The sequence below is a fragment of the Prunus persica genome, chromosome G2 (assembly GCF_000346465.2).
Source record: "Prunus persica cultivar Lovell chromosome G2, Prunus_persica_NCBIv2, whole genome shotgun sequence".
Classification (NCBI taxonomy): domain Eukaryota; kingdom Viridiplantae; phylum Streptophyta; class Magnoliopsida; order Rosales; family Rosaceae; genus Prunus; species Prunus persica.
The window spans coordinates 3,531,080-3,553,221 of NC_034010.1; the positions used below are offsets into that span (position 1 = coordinate 3,531,080).

General features: G+C 36.6%; 3 protein-coding genes across 6 annotated transcripts; 1 reads left to right on the forward strand and 2 right to left on the reverse strand.

Moving 5' to 3' along the window:
* Positions 3,030-8,664, forward strand: LOC18784559 (probable ADP-ribosylation factor GTPase-activating protein AGD11). 4 transcript variants are annotated; one of them, XM_020558583.1, is made up of 11 exons: positions 3,030-3,449; positions 3,527-3,590; positions 3,706-3,826; positions 4,137-4,217; positions 4,895-4,979; positions 5,740-5,815; positions 6,276-6,439; positions 6,531-6,762; positions 7,585-7,701; positions 7,788-7,883; positions 8,058-8,664. In XM_020558583.1, the coding sequence occupies exons 3-11, from the start codon at positions 3,778-3,780 to the stop codon at positions 8,337-8,339; spliced, it is 1,182 nt and encodes a 393-aa protein (XP_020414172.1). In that variant the 5' UTR covers positions 3,030-3,449; positions 3,527-3,590; positions 3,706-3,777; the 3' UTR covers positions 8,340-8,664. The 4 variants fall into 4 exon arrangements, with proteins under 4 accessions (XP_020414172.1, XP_020414174.1, XP_007218074.1 ...); XM_020558585.1 differs by having other exon boundaries at positions 3,736-3,826; XM_007218012.2 differs by having other exon boundaries at positions 3,030-3,434.
* Positions 10,164-12,344, reverse strand: LOC18784690 (subtilisin-like protease SBT4.13). The gene has a single exon (XM_007219592.2). It carries the CDS (start codon positions 12,342-12,344, stop codon positions 10,164-10,166), a length of 2,181 nt encoding a protein of 726 aa, XP_007219654.2.
* On the reverse strand, positions 17,657-19,855 carry LOC18785944 (subtilisin-like protease SBT4.3). The gene has a single exon (XM_007219505.2). It carries the CDS (start codon positions 19,853-19,855, stop codon positions 17,657-17,659), a length of 2,199 nt encoding a protein of 732 aa, XP_007219567.2.

Here is a 22,142-nt window from a genome sequence, read left to right on the forward strand (position 1 = left end):
TTTGTCTTATTTTCCACCCATTACATAAATTCTAAATTGTGGTGAAATTTATATTGGGGCCTCATATAATATAATACAAAAATATTATATATAACAAATTTGTCATAATAAAATAATTTTTTTTTTATAACTAAAAGCTTTTTGTTTTGTTTTATGTTGGGGGAATATATATACTGCTGCTTAGTTCAATGTAGGCCTCATCATTTGGCCCGCGGGCTCATGGGCAGAGGGGGGTTAATTCGGTCTGGTCTGTTATGGGCTTTGAGATGGTCCGGCCCGCTTTGAGTCTGGCTAGGCTTGGGTGTCTGAAGCTCGGTCTGGCTCATAGGTCCGGCCCAATTAAGCCCAAGAAAGCCCGGCCCTGCCCGCCCACAAAAATTCGGCCCGTTAAGCCCGCATACATATATAATTATGTATAAATAAAAGTTTAGGTTTAGGATTATATCACTTAAATCACATATATAATTTGTTTAATTTCATTTACTTTTCTTTACTCATTCCTAATTTATAATTGGATGATTAGCACATTAATTTGTGTCAATTATTAATTCAACAATTATATATATGGGGGCGGATCGTGGCATCATATTTTTGACACAAGTTTTAGACCTTTAGATCTATAAACTTTTAATGGTTGAGATGTACTTTCATTTCTCAAAACAATAAATTTTCTTCAATTAATATTTATACATTGGGATTAAAATTATGATACCATATTAATTAAGAATTCATTCTCTCTCTCATCTCATTAATTATCTTTATTTAGTTCTTTCCCTTTCCCACTAGACTCCTGTTCCTTCGCAGCCTCTGCAATTTTATGCGCTCTCTTTCTTCCACATTCATCATCCTCCTGCTATCTTCTCTTCTCTACTAATTAATTTGTTGCCTAAAGCAAATGAGAGGAAAAAAAAGTAGCTATATCTTCTATATGGTCTATTGGAACAAAGAAATCTTCCATATTTTCTCTACTAATTTGGATTTTCTTCGAGTTTCTCATATGCTTTGCTATGTTTTAGCTTTAACTTTATATTCAACATCTTCATAACCAATACTTATTGAAAAAAATTTATTATGTGATAAAAATAAAATATTAAGAAGAAGAAACTAGATTGTACGAAAACAAAGAAAACATGTTTGGTAGCCCTATTTTTAAAAACTCAAACTCAAGAAGAACTTCAAAAAAACACCCCAATTATTAAAAACAAAAAATATCTGTTTTTTCAGTTTTTTTTAAACAACCCACAAGTTCTCAAATTTTTAAGATTTGAAAACAGTTTTCAAATTGCATACCAAACAAGTTTTTTTAATCTTAAAAATGGATTTAAAAACTCCTTGTTTTTAAGAAAAATTAAGTTTTTGAGTTTCCTATTTAACAGAGAGCTTCCATCGAGGGATCCCTCAAATAAGCTTATTTGAGGGACACCCCTTGTAGGCCCCACTCCGGATTGTATTTCACTAATCCAAACCTTCTATTTTGTAGATACTCATTCAAAGATCATCTCTACAAAAAATCACTTGAATCCGATATCATTTGACCACTCAATTAAGTTATTGAAATTTTAGCATTTTCTTGAAACACCGTGTTCATTGATTTTGTAAGACACAATTGGATGTTGAAACGGTTTTCGATTTGTCTAATTTTTTGTAAGGATGATCTATGAATGAAGACCTAAAATATAGATGGTTTGGATCATTGGGAAAAAAATTGTAGGGTACCCTAAATGACGTCCCTCAAATAAAATTATTTGAGGGATCCCTCAATAAAAGGGGACTGTCCTATTTAAATATGATACCAAATGCCCCCTGAATATCTCAAGTTAAAAACTTCAGTTTTGTTGGGTCTTTCTATATTGGATTTGTCTTAGCAAAAACGTTTAGGCCTCGTTCGGTAACGTTTTAAGGGGTTGTTTTCATTTTCAGAGAACAAAAATGAGGCAAAAACACGTTCTGTGGCCCAAAAATAGAAAACACTGAGAATGTTTTCATAAAATGAAAACAAGTTCATGTGTACTTGTAGAAAACGGAAAAAAGTTGTTTTCATTCTCATGGAAAACGTTTTCATAAAAATAATTCACATACTATTATTTCAAATTGTACTACCAGATACGTTTTCATTATTTTTGTTTTCTGAAGATGTTTTCTAATTAATCTACCGGACGCATTTTTATTTCCTGAAAATGCAAATTCGTTTTCTTGTTTTCATTCTCTGAAAATATTATAAGAAAACATTCTCCGAAAACGTTACCGGACGGGCCCTTAGCTTTTTGTCACTTGTTTATGCATTGCTTTTTTACTAAATAAGAAAATGTGTTTTGTTTGATTAACTTGTTAATCAATGTGACTCCTCTTTAAATTGATAGGACATGTGCGGATTGTATGGGTTTAATGGAAACCTAAGTTAAAAAGCAACAGACAATGTGCTATAATACATATATATTTAAGATCGCATGGCGACCAACCAATTTTTGGTGTAGTGATTTTTTTTCTACTTAATTGGAGAATGTTTTAATTTCGACTTATATTAATAATGATGACGATATATATTTGTAATGGGTAATTCGTTTGGTTTTATTCATTACTTGAGATATGTAGCGTCTTTGATCTATTACTTAAGATATTTACCATTTTGTAGGTCATATTGAGGAAGTTCGTTAAATATTTATTATGAGGCTAATTTTGCAACAGATGTGACTAAAATGAATATTATCTTGATCAACCTACTCTCTAGTCTTACAATTGTCCTCCTAATGTTGTTTGCTCAGTTAATTTTTGATGTTTAGGTCTTGGGTGTCCTATGGCTTTTAGGTTTAGTTTTGTGGAGTAAAACAATATCAGTCTGTAAACCTGTTGCTTAATCACTCTTCATAATCTCCTCAAAAAGAAACTTCATAATGTTCTAGAACCATAGCCAAGAAAAAGAAGAAGAAAAAAAAGAAAAAAAGAGAGCTGATTTTATCACCTTCACTTTTTTCTATTATTATTATATATAAAAAGCCAGTCTCTGTTGTTTTTTTTTTCTTTTTGGTAAATAATGCCAAACTCTGTTTTATTTGTTTTCCATGCCACTCTGTTTGGAGGCTCTTTTTCTTTTATGGCAGTTTAGATCTAGAGGGTCCGTTCTATTAACAAAAAAGCAAGGGGGGAAAAAAAACAAAAAAACTGCATCTTTAAAATGTTATTAAATACAAAATTAAAAAGAGAAAAAAGAATTAAGAAAAATTTGACAAAAGCCATATGCAGATTGCTCTCATCATTCTCTCCCCGGATCTGTGTATTGTTTTTTCCCAAAATTCCATAAAGATAAAATAATATTATATTCATTCCTGGTCCCCACCATTTTTTTTTGCCCTTTTCCCCTTTGTTTTCCAACCCAATATCCAGTTTTTGTGGTTCAATCTGTATGCATCTTTTTGTCAACGTTTGTGTCTCAATCTGTGAGGACCCGTCTGGTTAGCTTATTTGGCTAATAGTTTATAAATTTAAATCTCCCAAATTGTTTGACTTGGCTCCTTTTTGTTTGATGCAGAGAAGAACCCCTTCTTGTTCGGATAAAGACATCAAGTTTTGTTTTGTGTCGTATATTTCAATTTGTAAGAACCCATTTGAAGTCTTTGTTTTATCTGTCATGGGTTTTCCCGATATAAATGTTGTTTACAGTTGAATTTTTTTATTTAAATTTTTGTTAATTGAATCCATTGGATGCAGAGAAATTGCTGATAAAATGGTTGTTCTCAGATTGTAGCCCCCTTTCATGATTTGGGTCTGAATCATTGGAGGATGGAGATGTCTACCCAGCGAGATAATTCTGGTCCCAACAAAGTTTCAGGTATAAATGTATTTTGGAATGATTTTCAATATATGAGAAGATGTATCCTGCAACTTCATTTAGACCTCTGACATTACATGATGAGTAATAATGTAAAGTGATAAATTTTCCATGTGAAAGTATGATTCTTGGAATGAAAAAATGCTTTTGGTCAACATTTTATATTGGAACTTTCAAGTGCAACCTTGTACTTTCTTGATATTAAACATATTTTCCTACAGTACGAAACTTGATGAAGTGATTGCAGTGTGTTGTACAATTGAATTTATATTGGCAGTTCGTTAGTTAATTGAACGTGTTGCATTTGTAGGATCAAGTTCTTGCCTATATGATCTCTTATGTTCAGACGCACCGACTTGGAGATGCCCAAGTGACCGACGAACACAATCTGGTACGCTATAGCCTTTATATCAATTACTTGTTTTAAATCTGTTGTGTTCTGACTTGCCAAGCTTTTCTGTTTTCTGGATATGTTAGCATAGTTAGCGAAACGTACAATTTACTCAAGTTAGGTTTCTTAAGGGTGCAGTACACCATTTGAAATAGATAGGATTCAGATACAAGCAATTATTTATAACCATACAGTATGAGTTGTTCCAAGGAACATTTCAAATCAGGCTGGTTGATGCAGTTAATTAAAAGTACGAAATGATATATAGATAGCTCAGGGATGATCCAATTTATTCATGTCTCAACTTTACCTTCGTGGAGACCAAACGAAAGACCATGTGAACGGAAAAAAGAAGAAAAAGTGGTATGTGCAAAGAATGTATGAGGCTCATATAGAAGGTTTACTGCGTCGATAGTTTAAGTGGGAATATGAGAGATGCATTCAGCCTCTGAAAAACTTGAGTGTTATAAATACCTCAAAATCATGTACCAGTTGAATTAATACATCCTGAAAATTGAGTTCTGCACCGCCAAGCTCTCTAGTCTATCTAATATACAAATGTTTTTATTTTTATTTTTTTTTATGTTTGTTATGTCTTTGTTTGTTGTGGATCTCCCTGTGACATTCTCAATAAGGGCATATTGTATCTTTTGTAACTCTTATAGCTCATTGAACAGGTCCACAAGAAAGGTTAGAGATTTTGTTGCATCAATCTGCCAATAGGTCCTGTGCAGATTGTGGATCTCTAGATCCAAAATGGGTGTAAGTATCATATTTGCATGGAGAGAAAATCTTATCATCGATCCTGCTTTTTTCAATAACTACTGAAGCAAACTTAATATGAAGTTATTTTGAACAAATAAAAGTTGTTTAAGTATCTCACCTGGTCATGTCTTTTCCTGTTCACCATCAGTTATGTTGCTAATTTTATCTTTTTTCTTCATATTGAGTTGGATTTTGAGTTATGTAAATATCAGAATATGTTCTCATAAAAAAAAACTCTACTTAAGTGCAGCTTTGTTTGCATGAACTCAAACATGAATTTAACTAGTTACCATATTCCAAAGCTCCTCTTCAACCAAATTCCAGTTTTCTACTTTCTTTGAAGCAGTTGGAGTCTTTTGAGCCTAGAAATTATTAGTATCTTCGCAATGTTCTCATATCACATGCTCAATAAATAATCAACATATGAGCAAATGCATGTCTGCTTTTGAAAGTTCCTGAAAGTTTCCAAAGTGATAACTAGTGATTATCTTTTAATTCATCTTTCTCCTCTGTTAGTTATTGTCTTTTTACTGAGCTCAATGACTATGATATCTTTCTAGTGCTGCAATTTTTTTTACAACATTAATGTATGCATGCATGCTTATTTTTGTATGCAACAATAGTTCTGAAATTTTCTAAATGAAATAACCTCATGTTTAAAATGTCTGCATCAACTACTTCTTCGTAGATGTATGTAAGTCATGATTATCTTTGTTTCTTGCATTCTATTTTGACTGTAGCTATTGGTTTATATCAGATCTTTAAGCTTTGGAGTATTTATTTGTATAAAATGTTCTGGTGTACATAGAAGCCTGGGAGTGCATGTATCAAAGGTATGGCTCTGATCTATGCTTCTCAATAATAACAGATTTGCAACCTTGTTTTGGCTTTATCTAAACATTGTATTGCGTGAAATTTTGACTATTGGAGAAATAAATGTTTTGTAAACATAAAAGAGTGACCCTGCTCATTTAGTTCCTGAATGTACAAGCCTCATCCCAACTGCATGGGTTGTCCCTTTGATGTGATCCCTTGTGGTATGGGTCTTTAGGGTTAATTTGGTCGAAGCAGGTTCGTCCCTGCTATGAACTTTGCTGCAAAAGCAGTTAGGGGATGGGGAAACCTACCTTAATGATAAAAGAATTTCTTAAGTATATTCCTTGCATGTTCTCAGCCTTTTTAAAATGCTTCTTTTGGAATATCATTGGTTAATTTCCTACTTTGACCTCTCTCTCTCTCTCTCTCTCTCTCTCTCTCTCTGGGATATTCTAATCTGATCTGAAAATATGCTAGGTTGTATCAGTGAAGCTAGATGAATGGACAGATGAAGAAGTTGATATCTTGGCGAGTATGGGAGGAAACGTTGCTGTAAATAAGAAGTATGAAGCTTGCTTGCCAGAAAATGTCAAAAAACCAAAACCAGATTCTTCTATAGAGGAGCGCTTTTATTTTATTAGGTAATGCTAAGTACAAAACTTTTCATAGTGCTGTATTCAAATCTGTACCATTCTAAATCAAAAATTTAAACCCTACTTCTTGAATTCTCAGGAGAAAATATGAGCTGTTAGACTTTTTAAACCCCAATGAACAGGTGTCCTGTCCTTATCCGCCTTCTCATAAGAAGTCACCTTCTAGCAATTCAACCAATAATTCTACCCAAGATAAGAAACAGTTTGAAAAACAACCAACGAAACATCGTATTGGGCAGGCATTTCGTAACAGCTGGGGAAGAAAAGACTCTGAACATAAGACTGCGAAGAAGGGCAACTCAATGCCAATGGTAATGGCCTTTCTATTTAATCAGTGTTTTATCTCATCATGTTATTTCTAAATTGCTTTGATACCCTTACTCTCTTTGGAGTGAGGTGCTTATGTGCTACTATAACATCCACATTGTTTCTGAAAAAACGTGTCAAGTTACATTTCTCTTTTTTCTTTAATTACATCTACAAAAGGCTTAGTCATTCAGAACTTTTAAATGTTTATATGACTTTGGCATATGTGAGGTTTTCCTTATCTTTCCTTATAGTTTGATGATTTTCAAGCTCCAAATTTGCACTGACTTATCCTAAATATAGTGTATGCGTTCATGTTGAACTTTTATACGTGCCATACATATATAAAAGAAACTTTTAAAAGGACAGGTATGCTTCAGATATTCCTGTGATAAAGAATATTATTATATTTGTTGAAATTTTTTGTTACTACAAAATAATTGTAAATTGGAGCTTTGATTACTCAAACACATATGCGTTCACAATCACCTGCACGTGCACATATACTCATAGATTATTTCCCCATCAAAATGAAGGTACAGCATAATTGTAGTGCATGAGTTAGATACGCATATATGCATGGCTTTAGTCTTCACTTCATGGTCCTAGTCATCATCAATTTCTATGCTTCCACATTGTTGTGAAGGGAAATAAGGAATTGATTTGACAAAAAGGAAAATATTCTTCTTTAAATTTCAACCAGAACTTTTAATTGATGACAAACAAAAACGAGGAAAGTATAAGACTAATTAGAATTTATTGTATAGATTTAATTTTTTTTGTTTTTGATATGGGTAGTATCTTACTGCATCAAGTGTACATTATAGGCAGGTATGGTTGAATTTGTTGGATTAGTTAAGGTGAATGTTGTTAGAGGAACCAACCTAGTTGTACGGGATGTGATGACAAGTGACCCCTACGTCATCCTGGCATTGGGTCACCAAGTAAGTCTCTTCTACTTAAGCTGTGATGAGATGAATTCACTTTTTCATAAACTCATAATGCAATGTTCCTTGAATATTTGTTGCAGTCAGTGAAGACACGTGTTATTAAAAACAACTTAAATCCAGTATGGAATGAGAGCCTGATGCTGTCAATTCCTGAACACATTCCTCCTCTAAAAGTGGTAAGTTATACTCTGAAAATAGTTTCTCTGTTTTTCACTTGATTTATCATTAATAATATAGACAGTAGTGTTGTATCACAAGAATTCCCTTGCTATTGATTATGATGTTTAAGTGCTTTGCATCTTGCTTTTCAATAAAATTTCTGAAGTTATTATTTGGATGGTTACATTCAGCTGGTGTATGACAAAGATACATTCACAACTGATGATTTTATGGGTGAGGCTGAAATTGACATTCAACCTCTGGTGAGTGCTGCCATAGCCTATGAGAAGTCCACGATCAATGAGCCGGTGCAGCTTGGAAAGTGGGTAGCCAGCAAAGAAAATACACTGGTAAAAGACGGTGTCATCAACCTAGTAGATGGGAAAGTAAGACAGCAAATCACTCTCAGGCTGCAGAATGTTGAGAGGGGTGTACTGGAGATTGAGCTTGAATGTGTTCCTCTTAATCAATAGCTGGAATAGAAAGTTAAGGAAATGAAACTCGGTGGCCATTATGATTCTGAGGTTGCAACTCACCATGATAGATGTATGTTATATTGTAGAAGTCATTGTATTGATAGCTGTATCAAGCGAGTCTTGGCTGTATATTACTGTAGTTTTTTTTTTTCCTTTTTGTGTAGATAAGAAGTTTAGGAAAATTTCAAAACATTAATTTTTAACTTGGATTTTATTTTTCTTTTCTTTTCTATAAAATTTCAAAACGTTGTTCAGTTTGGGGAAATTGGAAATTTATCAATCGACATTGACTTAAAGTTAGTAAATCGAGGTTGGGGATTCAGTCATTGCTTTGGCATTTGGTAATTCTCTCTTAAAAAGTAAATGTTCTGAATACAAGCCGACTACTTCAGGTTGAACCATAGGTGGATGTAGCGTAATACTTTGTCTTCATTTTTACTCTCAGTCGACCGGTAGAATTTCCCCCCCCCCCCCAAAGAACCGATCGGCAAGCTGACCTGCACATCTGCAAGTATGCTCTTTGCATGTGCGTAATCGGTTTTAGTGATTGAATTTGGGACAGGCTTAAAACCCAGAGAAGGGAAGAACATAATGCAAAACAGAAGAAAAGAAAACCAGTGCGCATGCTGACCATGATTAGATAAACTAACCAATATTGTATCAACGTACTTGAATTGAAGAACTTTCAGCAACTTTAAATCAAAATTGTATCCAAAATAGTGAAGACTCGAACCATGAGAAGAATACCAGTGGTTCCAACAACACCCTTTTTTGTGTCCCAATAGTTTGAAAGAAAGCAAGTTAGGGAAAGAAGATTGAAATGTTGACATGAGGTACCCCTGATTTTATTCACGATGTCCTTTTTCACAATGGTTTTGTTATGCGGGATTAGGTGTTACGTCCCCCATGCAGGCTTGCAATTGATTGATTAATAAAGTTTACAATATTTCTGTCATAATAATAATTTCAAGAACAGCATCTCTAGGCATACCCCAGGTATTACCCTGCTTTCTAAACTTCGTTTTAACTTCTAAATTTTTCTGTAGTAATGGTAAAATTTAAAGACATTTACAAATTGAATCGTCCACTTCCTGGAAGTAGTAGAGATTAAAATGGAAAGTAATATTCAACAGTTGTTTTGTTCCCTAAAAAGGTCTATAAGTAACTATTGTAATGGAATTGGAATTTGGATCCTATCCTTATCTAAGGCAATCCTTGGTTTCCAATCTAAGTCGTCTATTAGAAATCCATAGGTTATGATTTACTAACTAATGAATTATATCAAGAATGGAGGCTGTCACAGTAAAAAAAAAAATTGTATCAGGTAGGAGAGGGATTAGATGGCACAGCTTACTCTGGTTTGCTGAGACGTTCTTTTCGTTTCGAACAATCAACTTCAAGTCACATAAAAGAAATCTTAGCCTCACAATTAGGCTCACCGTATAACAAATTAGGAGTCAGAAGGTACATTGATGAAAGTAATTAGATAAGCAATACCAGAGAATTATGCTCATCTACTTCTCTTTAGAAACAGAAGTCTCTAACTTTTTATTCTTTTCTTTTTCCTTTTTGAAAATGACTGTTCTCCCACGTATACACTCTCCCTTCAATTGTAAAAGGTTACCAGATGAGCCATTGGGATTTAAAGAAAAAGAAAACTTTCTTCACTTGGATAATCACAATCGAATTTTCCAGAAACAGTGCCAAATAAAGCTGTATTTATTTCAACAAATAAACTAGTTTAACAAATGTGTGAGAAACAATCAAAAGCTTTGTTTTATTTCCAACAATGGAGCCCTATGTGAACTTGTTATTAAGCTTCTATGCTGCTACAAGAATTGGACTTCTAACGCTATGAGTACCATCCGTCCAGACCAGCGACGCAGATACATGTGATCCTTCCGGTATGCCTCTTCCAACCACGGTCACATCGAAGGTCTTCTCCTCATTCAAGGACTTGAAGGAAAGAACATCAGGCTCAACTTTGATGTCAACTTCGGAACTTGAGAGGATATTTGCCTTGTAAGTGGAGTTTGGAAGGCCAACATTTTTAACTGTTCTAAGAAAATTGATCGTAAATGAAGTGCTTGAATTAACATTGGCTGCCAGTGAAGGGTAATTGAGATCCTTTGGCAATACTTTGGCGGACCCTGCAGGGCAAGAGCTGCTATCTCCGGATATAAGTCTAACGCTCCCCTCATCCAAGACCGAGCAGAGAAACTTAATGTAATCCTCTTTAGAAGCTTCAAACACAAGGCCGGGGTTAATAGCCTTTAGAGGATTGATATGTCCAGATCCATAAGCAAATTCAGCAGGGGAAGTTTTGGTATCATTCACGGGCCAAGCAGTAGTCATGATGGATGATTTGATGGCTGCTGGAGACCAGTCAGGGTGGAATGTCTTAATATATGCAGCTACACCAGCAACATGCGGGCAAGACATGGAGGTTCCAGATAGTATACTGTATTTTACACGCCTTTTGTCTTCAGTGCTACCTGTGATAGGAGCAAGAGTCGAATACGCAGCCAAAATATCTATCCCTGGGGCACTTATATCGGGCTTAATAATTTCAGGTACAATTTGATTAGGTCCGCGTGAAGAGAAGGAAGCAACAACAGGTGCACCATCATCTTTTATGGCTTCACTTTTTAGTATGTTGGCTCGAGGACGTTTGGTGGATTTGAGGTAGGACTTGACCACATCATAGTCTTGGCTGCCTAAACCAGATGCAGGTAGTGGGACAACAAAAGCAACATCAGGTTTGGAAGTGTTCAAAATTGAACCTAGTGCACCAGCTTGATGAGCCTCAGTATTGCCACCAGCCTGATCACATAGCACAATCTTTCCCTTAACTAAATCGGCGTCTAGGCAACCGGCTACACATTGCCTTGCATCGGAGTCAACGCATTGACTTGAAGCATCTTTTCCATATACCAACGGAAAATTTGTTCCATTTAACTTGAAAGAGTTTACTGAACTCCCAACAATTGTCTTTCCATTTCCAAGAACAATCTTGTCAATGATTCGACGATCTGTGCTACTCGCTGCAACCGTGAGCGTCCATGGTGCCACACTTGATACGCTGCCTGCTTCAGGACCACTGTTGCCTGCAGATTGTAAGGTTAGTATACCTTTCTCCATTGCATGAAAAGCACCGATTGCTATAGGATCCTGCTGGAAAGGAGCTGAACTTTCGGCTCCAATTGAAATTGTAATGATGTCAACTCCATCGGCAATAGCATCATCAAAACCCTGCAATATCGCCTCTGTAGGGCAACCTGAAACACTGCAGACTTTATATGCAGCAATTCTCGCCGAGGGAACTCCACCTCTTGCTGTACCTTGTGCTAGTCCATAAAAGCTCACATCCTTTACGGGATTTCCTGCAGCGGTTGAGGCAGTGTGAGTTCCATGACCAACAGCATCACTTGCGCCATCATCAGTGTAATACCGAGCTCCAATGATCTTGTTGTTGCAAGTGAAATTTTGGCCACCTTTACAAACACCTTTCCACTTCTTGGGAGCTGGACCAAAACCTTCATCATTAAAGCTCTCTGAGTCAGGCGAGATTCCACTGTCAATCACACCAATAATAGTATTACTCTCGACAGTAGCGTTTCGTTTGGTTGTCTGATTGAGACCAAGAAAGTCCCAAGATCTTGTTGTTTGAAGTTGGAATGTTCTGCTTGGAAAGACAGAGACAACTTCCTTCATGCCAGCAAGCCTTTCTCTTTCTTGCTCAGTGAGCTTGGCAGCAAATCCATTGAAGCTCCTTTTGTAGCTTGTGAGCAAGAAATTTGCGGCAGAAGTTTTTTGTACGACTCTTTCTAGTATACCAATTTGGTTAGACAATGGGGAGAACACCTCATCATGAGGAAGTGACCCCAGGTACACAATATATGTCTTTCTATCTTCCGAATCAATGGCTTTGCACGATAAGCTCGTAGTGAAAACGAGAATGGAGAAAGCATAAGAAAACAGGAGAGCTCCATGCTTAGCCATTGTTCAATGCTACAAAACAGTGCAGGTCAAGAGTATTTATAGTGAGATGAAGGACACAAAAATCGCATCTCCATTAAAAATCCTGATTTTATTTCCTCTCTCTTCTCCATTAAACATCCTGATTTTATTCCTTTAATAGTGAATTCATCTTTGGAATTGAGTTTATTCGTTGGCAAACTTTCCAAATGGAGATAAGCTAATGCAAATCCCATATATGTTAACAAAATGCATTTACTCGCATTTCATGATCCTGAGTCTCTGCATTTAGCCATAGTGCATTTACCTGCATTTCAGAGGAAGAATGAAGAGAGCGATAGGCAAGATGGGAGATGGAGATGAAGAGATTTTTTATTTTTATTTTTCCTGTCAAAGGGACTTAACACCGTCAGTTAAATAAAAAAGGAAACAAACTTATTGTAGCTGATGTGGCATATTCACAAGCATTGGATTAGTTGAATGGTCCAGATTTTATGAAATGCGGGTAAATGCAGATACTCGGGACTCATGTTAACATATCTGGATTTGACTCTCCTGAAGTACGTTACATGCAAATTAATTTCTTTCCATGTAGGATGAAAAAAAAAAATTCAAACATTCCAAATATTCAGATTCTATACATATCTGGCTTATGTGTAGTTTTGAATATTCAGATTCTATGTAATAAAAAAGAATGCACAGATAGACGTCAACTAACTATCACCAAGAAGAAGGTCAGGTTCAAACAACTGGTGCTTTGTTGTGAAGATCCTTTTATTATTCTTTGCAAAAATCCATAATTTAATTAGTATATCATCCCTTCTTCCATGTAATTATTTTCACAATTAATCCTAAATATTCAAACGACAATATTAGGATTCCGAGCATTTGCATTTAGATCCCTTGAATTTACCCACATTTCGTTAAATCTAAGCCACTCAAATACCTAAAATAAGGATGATCATAGAACATGTTGAAAGTCTTACCTTAATTTTATCGAAATGATATAATGCGATTTTATGAAAAAGTTACTTTTTGTGGTTATTTTTGTCCATATCTAAAATCTATACCAAAATCAAATATATAAAATTTAATAAATTTGTGAGGTTACACAAGTAAACATATGTGGATCAGAATTCTAATTACTTCATAGTGTTCTATACAATATGCTTAGGAAACTCACTAAGCAATGAGAGTGGAAGCGTGTAAATAATTTGTTTCACCAGGAAGGCGAGCTGCTGTTATTTTACTATTCTTTTTCTTTCTTTAACTGTACATGCGTATCTCTCTATGTTCTCTTTCAAGGAATGACACATAGGATTTGATGCAAGAGCCAGGTCTGGAAATATCATGATTTAGGAGTTGTGGAAATATGCACATCACATAATAATAAACGGTGAGAGATTATGAAACCAGCCGTAGATTCTACGAAACCAAATGTCAAAAGTTGAGCTGTCAAACCAAGTTTTAGGAATTTGTTTGAGTCCATGGAAAGCTGTCAAATTTAATTAGAAAAATTAGGTATTAGAGATAACTATTCTTGCTTTTGAGACGAGCAATATTTTTGTTTGGGTTTTAATACCTAGGAATGGAATTTTGTTTTGGATTGGGCCAAAGAGGAGGCCCAAATCTGTTGGTCCACCTTACATTAATCACTGAAAAGATAATTATATCCTCCTCTTTAGAAAAATTAGGTATTAGACATAACTATCCTTACTAATTAGTATTTGAGACAAACAATAATTCTATATGGGTTTTAATACCTAGGAATGAAATTTTGTTTTGGATTTGCCCATAGAGGAGGCCCAGATTGTGTGTAATTTTGATGTTTTTTAATTACATTATTGTAAAATTAGGTACTACTTTTTGGTCTTTGGCTTTATCCTAATTAGTTGAAATTGGATTCTTATTTTACAAATTAGTAAACTATACAGTGTGTTAAAATGAAAGCTCTCGTAAAACAACACTTTGGACATCTAAAGTAGAGGTGTCAAACGAGCTGTGCTGGGCCGGCCCACCCCGTTTAGAGTTGGCCCATTTAATAAACAGGCCGTGATGGGCCCATCCATATAAACTTAGGCCATGCTCATGCTGGGCCACTAAACAAGCTGATATGGGCCCTTGTCAAATTTGACTTATGTATTGCATTTTTTTTGTAATTTTTTTAAACTTCATTTAAATATTTTTTACAATAATGTATATACTAATAATATTTATTATTTATTTAAAAAAAAGGGTTAATAACTTTATAAATAGAAATTTGCTAGGTTATTGTTTGGGTTTTAAAAATTGAAACTTGAAAAACAAAATAATTATTTTATATATAAATAAAACATTAATTTTTAATATATATTATTAGAGAAAAGGAATAGACTTGAATTTTAAGATATATATGTAATAATATTATATATTATTTTTCTATAAAAACAAGTATAATTTAATAAATGGGCTTTAAACGGGCCGATTATTGGATTTTGGACCGGCATGGCCCACAATAGGCCACGAGGCAGCCTATTAGACCTAATTACCTCATCCCGGCACGGCCTAAAGATACGGACTGTTCTGTGCCAGGCCTTACTTAAGCAGGCCGTGCTCGAGCCAGCCTAGTCTGTTTGACACCTCTACATCCAATGCGGATGTATTGTTTTGATCTTATTAATTAACAATTGCTAAAGTAATATATCAATATGGATAATGCCCTTCAAGGTTGAAGGAAAATGTTTCCTAACTATTGAAAGCAGATAAGTAGAATACTTGGACAGAGAGACTGTTGTCATTGATGCTTAACAGAAATAATAGAGCATTGTCTGTATGACAGTTAATGTGATGAGAAAACCAGCTACAATGAGAGAAATAATTGCCCAAGGCGAGTGGATATATTTTGCTTCCAATTGCCTTCCATTTGTTCCAGGGATTTTGGTAGAATTTTGTTGAGATCATTACAAACCTCAAGAAAACAATTGCTTTTTATATCCACCCCTTTTGCAATTCTATTAAAGAGAGCAGCCACTTGTTCTTCCTCACCGAGGCCATGTTCAACGATGCCATTCTCCACCAGCAGCTTCACATCCCTTGGGGTATTCACTAAGCAATCCATGAACAAAAAAAAACAAAACAAAAAAAAACTCACTTACGTAAATCTCATCCTTGTAGTGGCATTGCTCATATGCAATCGCATTTTTAATGAACATCTCTGCAAAATCGTTGATTCTCAACTTTGGAATCGTAAAAATCCCATGATGACGATCAAATTGCATTTCAAATAAGCTTTGACTTCGGCCCACCTAAAATTTGAGACCTGCTTGATTTAACTCGGACATACTGGGTGGACATGAAAGTTTGTAGCAGAATACATATTCTAGTTTCCTCCGAGTCTTCCCTTCCTTTTAACTTTTGAAATTGCATTCTGTAGACTGTAGTTTTGAGTTCTTATAAGATCAACAAATTGATGTCTTTCTCTGCCAGAAAAAAGTTCTTCAATCTCCTTCAATTCTTTGGTCTTCTCATCATATTTTTTGAAATTGAGTAATAGGTACGAGAGGGAAATTATTGAAAGCTTATCAGTAGATTCAAAATAATTGTTTGCATCGAAGAGATCGTCGAGAATGCAAAGTGATAGCTGATATTCCAGCATCCACAGGTCAGACAATACATCACAGACCCTCCATGGTTTACTGCATGTGCAGTCTTCTTCATTTCGGAATCTTCGGAAACTCGACTTCACCAAGAGTTCAATAATGAAGGCTGCATCCACTAGAACCATTTCTACAAACTGATCGCTGGTAAAGACAATGGCTTCTTCATAAGAACTTCTCAGTTTTTGTTCTTGCTTCTTTACTTTCTCTGGATAATCCTCCACGCTTAGTTGGCTTCTTTCTAGAAAATCTCGTAGGTACCTCTTGTTGTGAACCTCTATGACCTTTAAGCGTTCATTTCCATGGTGAAGTAGGCCAATAGAGACTACGTGAGGTGTGAAGACTTTGTCATCTCCCTGTCGTAGTCTCTCGAGAACTCTATAGATACATCGGGAAAGAGGCGAGGAAGAGAAGTTATCCGTGCCGGGTACGCCCGGCTCGTTTAGAGTCGGCCCATTTAATAAACAGGCCGAGCTAGGCTTACCCATTTAGGAAAATCATCAATCCTTGCTCGAGTCCATGATCAAAGCCAATATGGGCTCGGGCCGTGCTCATGATGGGCCAGTAAACAGACTGATATGGGCTCACGCCAAATTTGACTTATGTACTGCATTTTTTTTTTACAACTTCATTTAAATATTTTTTACAATTATGTATATACTAATAAGGTTTATTATTTGTTTAAAAAAAAAAAGAGAGATCAATAACTTTATTTAAAGTACATTTAAATAGAAAATTGCTAGATTATTGTTTGAGTTTTAAAAATTTAAACTTGAAAAACAAAATCATATTTAATATATAAAGAAAACATTAATTTTTAATATATATTATTAGAGAAAAGAAATAAACTTGAATTTAAGATATATATATATAATAGTATTATATTATTTTTTTCTAAAACAAGTATAATTTAATAAATAGGCTATAAATGAGCCATCACAGCCCGTGACGGGCCACAGCCGGGCCCAGCCCATTGGACCTAATTACCTTATCCCGGCACGACCCAAAGATACAGACCATGTTGTACCGAACCTTACTTAAGTGGGCCGTGCTCGGGCAGATTCGTTTGACACCTCTAATCTAAAGGAACAACTCAGTCCCCAAGTGGGGCTAATTGAACCAACTCAGTCCCTATGGTGACTTGTGATATACAGATACAGGAAATGATTTAGTTGCAGTTTAAAACGCATCAAACCAGAGCTTAATATGTAAAGAAGCTCTTGATAGTAATGCATGGCTAGTCTTGTGCAACTTTATTTTTTGTTTCCCTTTATAAGAACTACGTTTTTACGTTTAATCTCATTAGAATTTCGGAAGTTCAGTACTATACTCTCCACCTCCATCAGACCTAAGAATATTTCAGTGAAGGATTTAAACTCACAACACAGATTGAGCTCAAGGCTTGTATTGCAAATGAAAAATGCAAGGGTCCATATGGATTAAAGTATTTACAATAAGGAATTTTGACTTTTTTTAGACTGAAATGGTTAACTGAACTTTAGAAATTCTTAAAGCTAATGAAATCCACATAATTTGATATACTCAAAGAGAGAGCCCTAATTTTTTCTAAAGGAAAATCCCTCATGTCTGGCTTTATTTCTGATTTTAACTAGCTTGATAAAGGTGTCACATAGAATCATAACATTCTTTTTGCTTTGCAATAATGAGGTTCTGAATATTGTACAAACAACGTAGTTGTGTTCAAGCTGATACGCTGCTTATGACAATTGGACTTCTAACAATGCAGTTGTGACTTCCATCGTACCAACACAGCGACGCAGACACATGCGATCCCTCTGGCATATCTCTTCCATCAACAGTTACAGTGAAATTCTTCTCCTCATTCAAGGTCTTGAAGGAAAGAACTTCAGGCACCACTTTGATATCAACTTTAGAATTTGTGGAGATCAATGCCTTGTAATTGGAGTTTGCAAGGCCAACATTCTTAACTCTTCTATGAAAGTTGATCGTAAACAATTTCATTGACGTAACATTAGCAGCCATTGAAGGGTAATTGAGATCCTTTGGTGATCCTTTGTCCGAGCCAGTAGGGCAAGTGCTCTTATCTCCCGAAATGAGTCTAATTTTTTCCTCATCCAACATCATGCAAAGGAACTTAATGTAATCTTCTTCAGAAGCTTCGTACACAAGACCGGGGTTTATAGCTCTTACAGGATTGAGATGTCCAGATCCATAAGCAAATTCACCAGGAGAAGTGCTGGTATCATTCATGGGCCAAGCTGTAGTCATAATAGCTGATTTTATGGCTGCTGGAGACCAATCCGGGTGGAACTCTTTAACATATGCAGCTACACCAGCAGCATGGGGGCAAGACATGGAGGTTCCAGATAGTACATTGTATTTTACACGCCTCTCGTCATAAGGGCTGGCCGAGATAGAAGCATTAGGTGAATATGCGGCCACAATATCTATCCCGGGGCCAGTGATATCTGGCTTCAGAATTTCTGGTACAATTCTATTAGGACCGCGTGAAGAGAAGGAAGCGACACGAGGTGCAGCAGGATCTTTTATGATTTCAGTCTTTAGTATCTTGGCTCGAGGATTTCTGGTGGAGTTCTGGTAGGACTTGGCCACAGCATACTCTCGATTGTTTAAACCAGTCGCAGATAGTGGGACAACAGATGCAACATCATCTCTTGAATTGCTTAAAATTGCACCTTTTGCGCCAGCTCGATCAGCCTCAACATATCCACCGGACCAATCACATAGCACAATCTTTTCCTTAACTAAATCAGGGTCTAGGCAGCCTTCTAGACAATACCCGGCAAGGAATTCCGAGCATTGTTTTGAAGCATTTTTTCCATATATCAAAGGATAACTTGATTCATTTGATTCGAAAGAGTTTACTGAAATCCCAACTAGATTAGTTTCATTTCCAAGAACAGCCTTGGTAATGAATTTACGATCTATGCTACTTGCTGCAACCGTAAGAATCCACGGTGCCCCACTTGAGACAGTACCATTTCCAGGACCACTGTTGCCTGCAGATTGTACAGTTAGTATCCCTTTCTTCATTGCATGAAAAGCGCCAATTGCTATAGGATCCGTTTCGAAAGAAGTTGCAACAGTACGTCCAATTGAAATTGTAATGAGGCTAACTCCATCATCAACACAATCGTCGAAAGCAGCCAAGATATCAACCGAACTGCAACCTTGATTAGTGCAGACATTATATGCAGCAATTCTCCCAGCAGGAACTCCTCCTCTTGCAGTACCTCGGGCTAGTCCATAAAAGCTCACATCCTTTACAGCATTTCCTGCTGCCGTTGAGGCAGTGTGGCTTCCATGACCAATTTCATCCCTTGCAGACTCTTCTGATGTGTAAAACCGAGCTCCAATAATCTTGTTATTGCAAGTGAAATTTTGGCCACCTTGGCAAGCACCTTTCCATGTCTTGGGAGGAGGACCAAAACCATCATCTTTAAAGCTATTGGATTCAGGCCAAATTCCACTGTCAATCACGGCCATGACAACATTGCTCTCAACCGTTTTACTTCGAGATATGCTCTCACTGAAGCCCATAAAGTCCCAAGATCTTGTTGTGTGAAGTTGGAAAGTTGTGCTTGGAAAGACAGAGACTACTTCCTTCATGTTAGCAAGCTTTTCTCTCTCGCGGTTGGTGAGCTTGGCAGCAAATCCATTTAAACTCCTTCCATAACTTCTCACCAACACATTTGCAGCAGAACTTCCCTGGACAACCCTTTCTAGTATACCAAGTTGGTGAGACAATGGTGAGTAAAGCTCATCACTAGGAAGTGACCCCAAGTACACAATATGGACCTTTCTATCTTCTTCATCAATGGCTGTGCACAACAAGCTCATAGCCAGTGCAAGAATAGGAAAAGCATAAGAATACACGAGAGCTCCATGCTTAGCCATATCGTTCGATGATGACATTCGTAACTGGTGATGAGTACTTTATAAGAAAAGTGATTTAATTCCTTAACCCTATTTCCAAGTTCATATAGGAAGCTGTGCACATTTCATGTACATAAACACACATTTGGATTAGGCGGCTCTGGCCCTAACAATTTCTAAAGATGTTGCAAAAGACAAGATTTGCCCACTCCCCCTGCTCTATGTACAATTTAAGGAATGCAGTAACGGCACTCAACCCACATTCTGCACGCCAAACCAGGAGTACGTGCTCAAATATGTCTTTCCATGTATGTAGGGTAGGATGACAGAGATCCAAACGTTTCAAGAAATTGTTTCAGATTTTACATATATTTGGCTCTGCTGCAATGTAGGAAAGTATCAATAGAAAGCCACAACCTAACTATCACCAAAATAAACGTCATACGAAAACAATTCATTTTTCATTTTTAAAATTTTCCAACAATCAATAAAATTTATTATGATGTTTTGGCCTTGCCAGTTCCAATTTAATTGGAATTGCACACACATGATCACATCTTCAGCTGTCAACCTAAACACAGTTATCTAAAATGCCTCCTAATCCTCTTCATTAGCTAGGCTCTCTTCAAAACACTTCATATTCATCAAAATTATTTGGAAAAAAGTGAATCCTCTGTTTCCTTTTTTTGTTTCCTTAAACTGTTGAGTTGCCCAGAAATTAAGAAAACTAACAAAAGAATAATAACCTCATGCCCTAACAAAAATAACAATGCAATGTTATGACTTTCATACTGATAGAAGCGGTAGAGCCAAAAGACAAAATACTGACCCAAAAAAAAAACACTGTGATTTTTTATGGAAGAAACTCTTATTTGTAGGGAAGTGGTCCAGTGGAAGAGAGAGTTTGCCTGGTTCTCACGTCTCAGTGGTACTTGTTGGCGTGACTTGTGGATATTGACTTACTTTCCTTACACACCAAGAATTCCTATTATAATTGTAATTGATTTACTTTAATTCCTGATTTCCTACTGTAAATAGATTTAGGAATTTATTATTTACTTGCCCATTCAGGTTTCGTTGTATTATAAATATGACCTCCTACAAGGAGAAGAATACACAGAAAATTCCCACAAACAAATATTCTCTCATAGTTTTCATATTTTAGCATGGTATCAGAGCGGCGATCTTGGAATTGCTGACTCTAGTTTCAAAACTCCGCCGCCGCTATGAGGGTTGATGATTTTTTCAACCCTCATGGAGGTAGCACCACCGACTCCTTCTCTCATTCTCAACCAACCATCGTTGAGTTGAGTGCCCAGATGGCTCCGCCCCTACAGATGCAGACTTTGACCCCGAACCCGATCCAGAATCAGGATCCTTTTTTGACGACCTCGACCCCGACCCCGACTATGACGACGACGACCCCGACCCCGACTCCGAAGACGACCCCGACCCGCACTCCGATGATGACCCCAACCCCGAATTTGTCTATGATTCAGACCCCGATCCAGAATCAGGATCTTCTTTTGACGACCCCGACCCCGACCCCGACTATGACGATGACGACCCTGACCCCGACTCTGAAGACGACCACGACCCCTACTTCGATGATGACCCCAACCTCGAATTTGTCTATGATTCAGACCCCGATTCCGATTTCGACTCCGACTCCGGCCCCGACTCATGCTCAGATTCCGATCCAAATTCCTACTCAACCTGTATCCTATGCTTCTTCCGCTGCACAGCTTATGACTTCTAGACTAACGACCCCGACACATGGACCAAATTGCGCATATTGTGGTGATCCGAGACACACTTGTGAGACTTGTTTTACATCGCATGGCTACCCCGATTGGTGGGCTACTCTTACAGATCGAGGACAATGCAATATGACCAGTAATGGTACTGGTTATGGATTCCATACTTCCGATAAGATTGATTCCAAGAGCTGGATAATTGATTCTGGTGCAACTGATCATATGACGTTTGATCCTAATGATTTTCTGAATACTACACAACCTCGACGAACCTGTATTGCAAATGCCAATGGTGTTACTTATCCTGTGACAGGGGCTGGCACTGTTGCACTCTCATCCTCTCTCACACTGTCTAATACTTTACTTGTTCCATCTTTATCCACTAAATTGTTGTCAGTTAGTCAGCTTACTGAACAATTGAATTGTTGTGTACTCATTTACCCGAGTTTTTGTTTGCTTCAGGATATTCACACTAAGGAGATTCTTGGTCGTGGTACTAAGAGAGGGGGGCTATATTATGTCGATGACTTCAGTCCCGGCGTGGCTAACAG

Excerpts from the sequence above, each read along its gene's own strand:
- LOC18785944 (XM_007219505.2), bottom strand. The coding sequence starts at position 19,855 with ATGGCTAAGCATGGAGCTCTCGTGTATTCTTATGCTTTTCCTATTCTT.
- LOC18784690 (XM_007219592.2), bottom strand. The coding sequence starts at position 12,344 with ATGGCTAAGCATGGAGCTCTCCTGTTTTCTTATGCTTTCTCCATTCTC.
- LOC18784559 (XM_020558583.1), top strand. The coding sequence starts at position 3,778 with ATGGAGATGTCTACCCAGCGAGATAATTCTGGTCCCAACAAAGTTTCA. Across the intron at positions 7,702-7,787 it reads TCCTGGCATTGGGTCACCAA|TCAGTGAAGACACGTGTTAT; the intron begins GTAAGTCTCTTC and ends TATTTGTTGCAG. Across the intron at positions 7,884-8,057 it reads ACATTCCTCCTCTAAAAGTG|CTGGTGTATGACAAAGATAC; the intron begins GTAAGTTATACT and ends GGTTACATTCAG.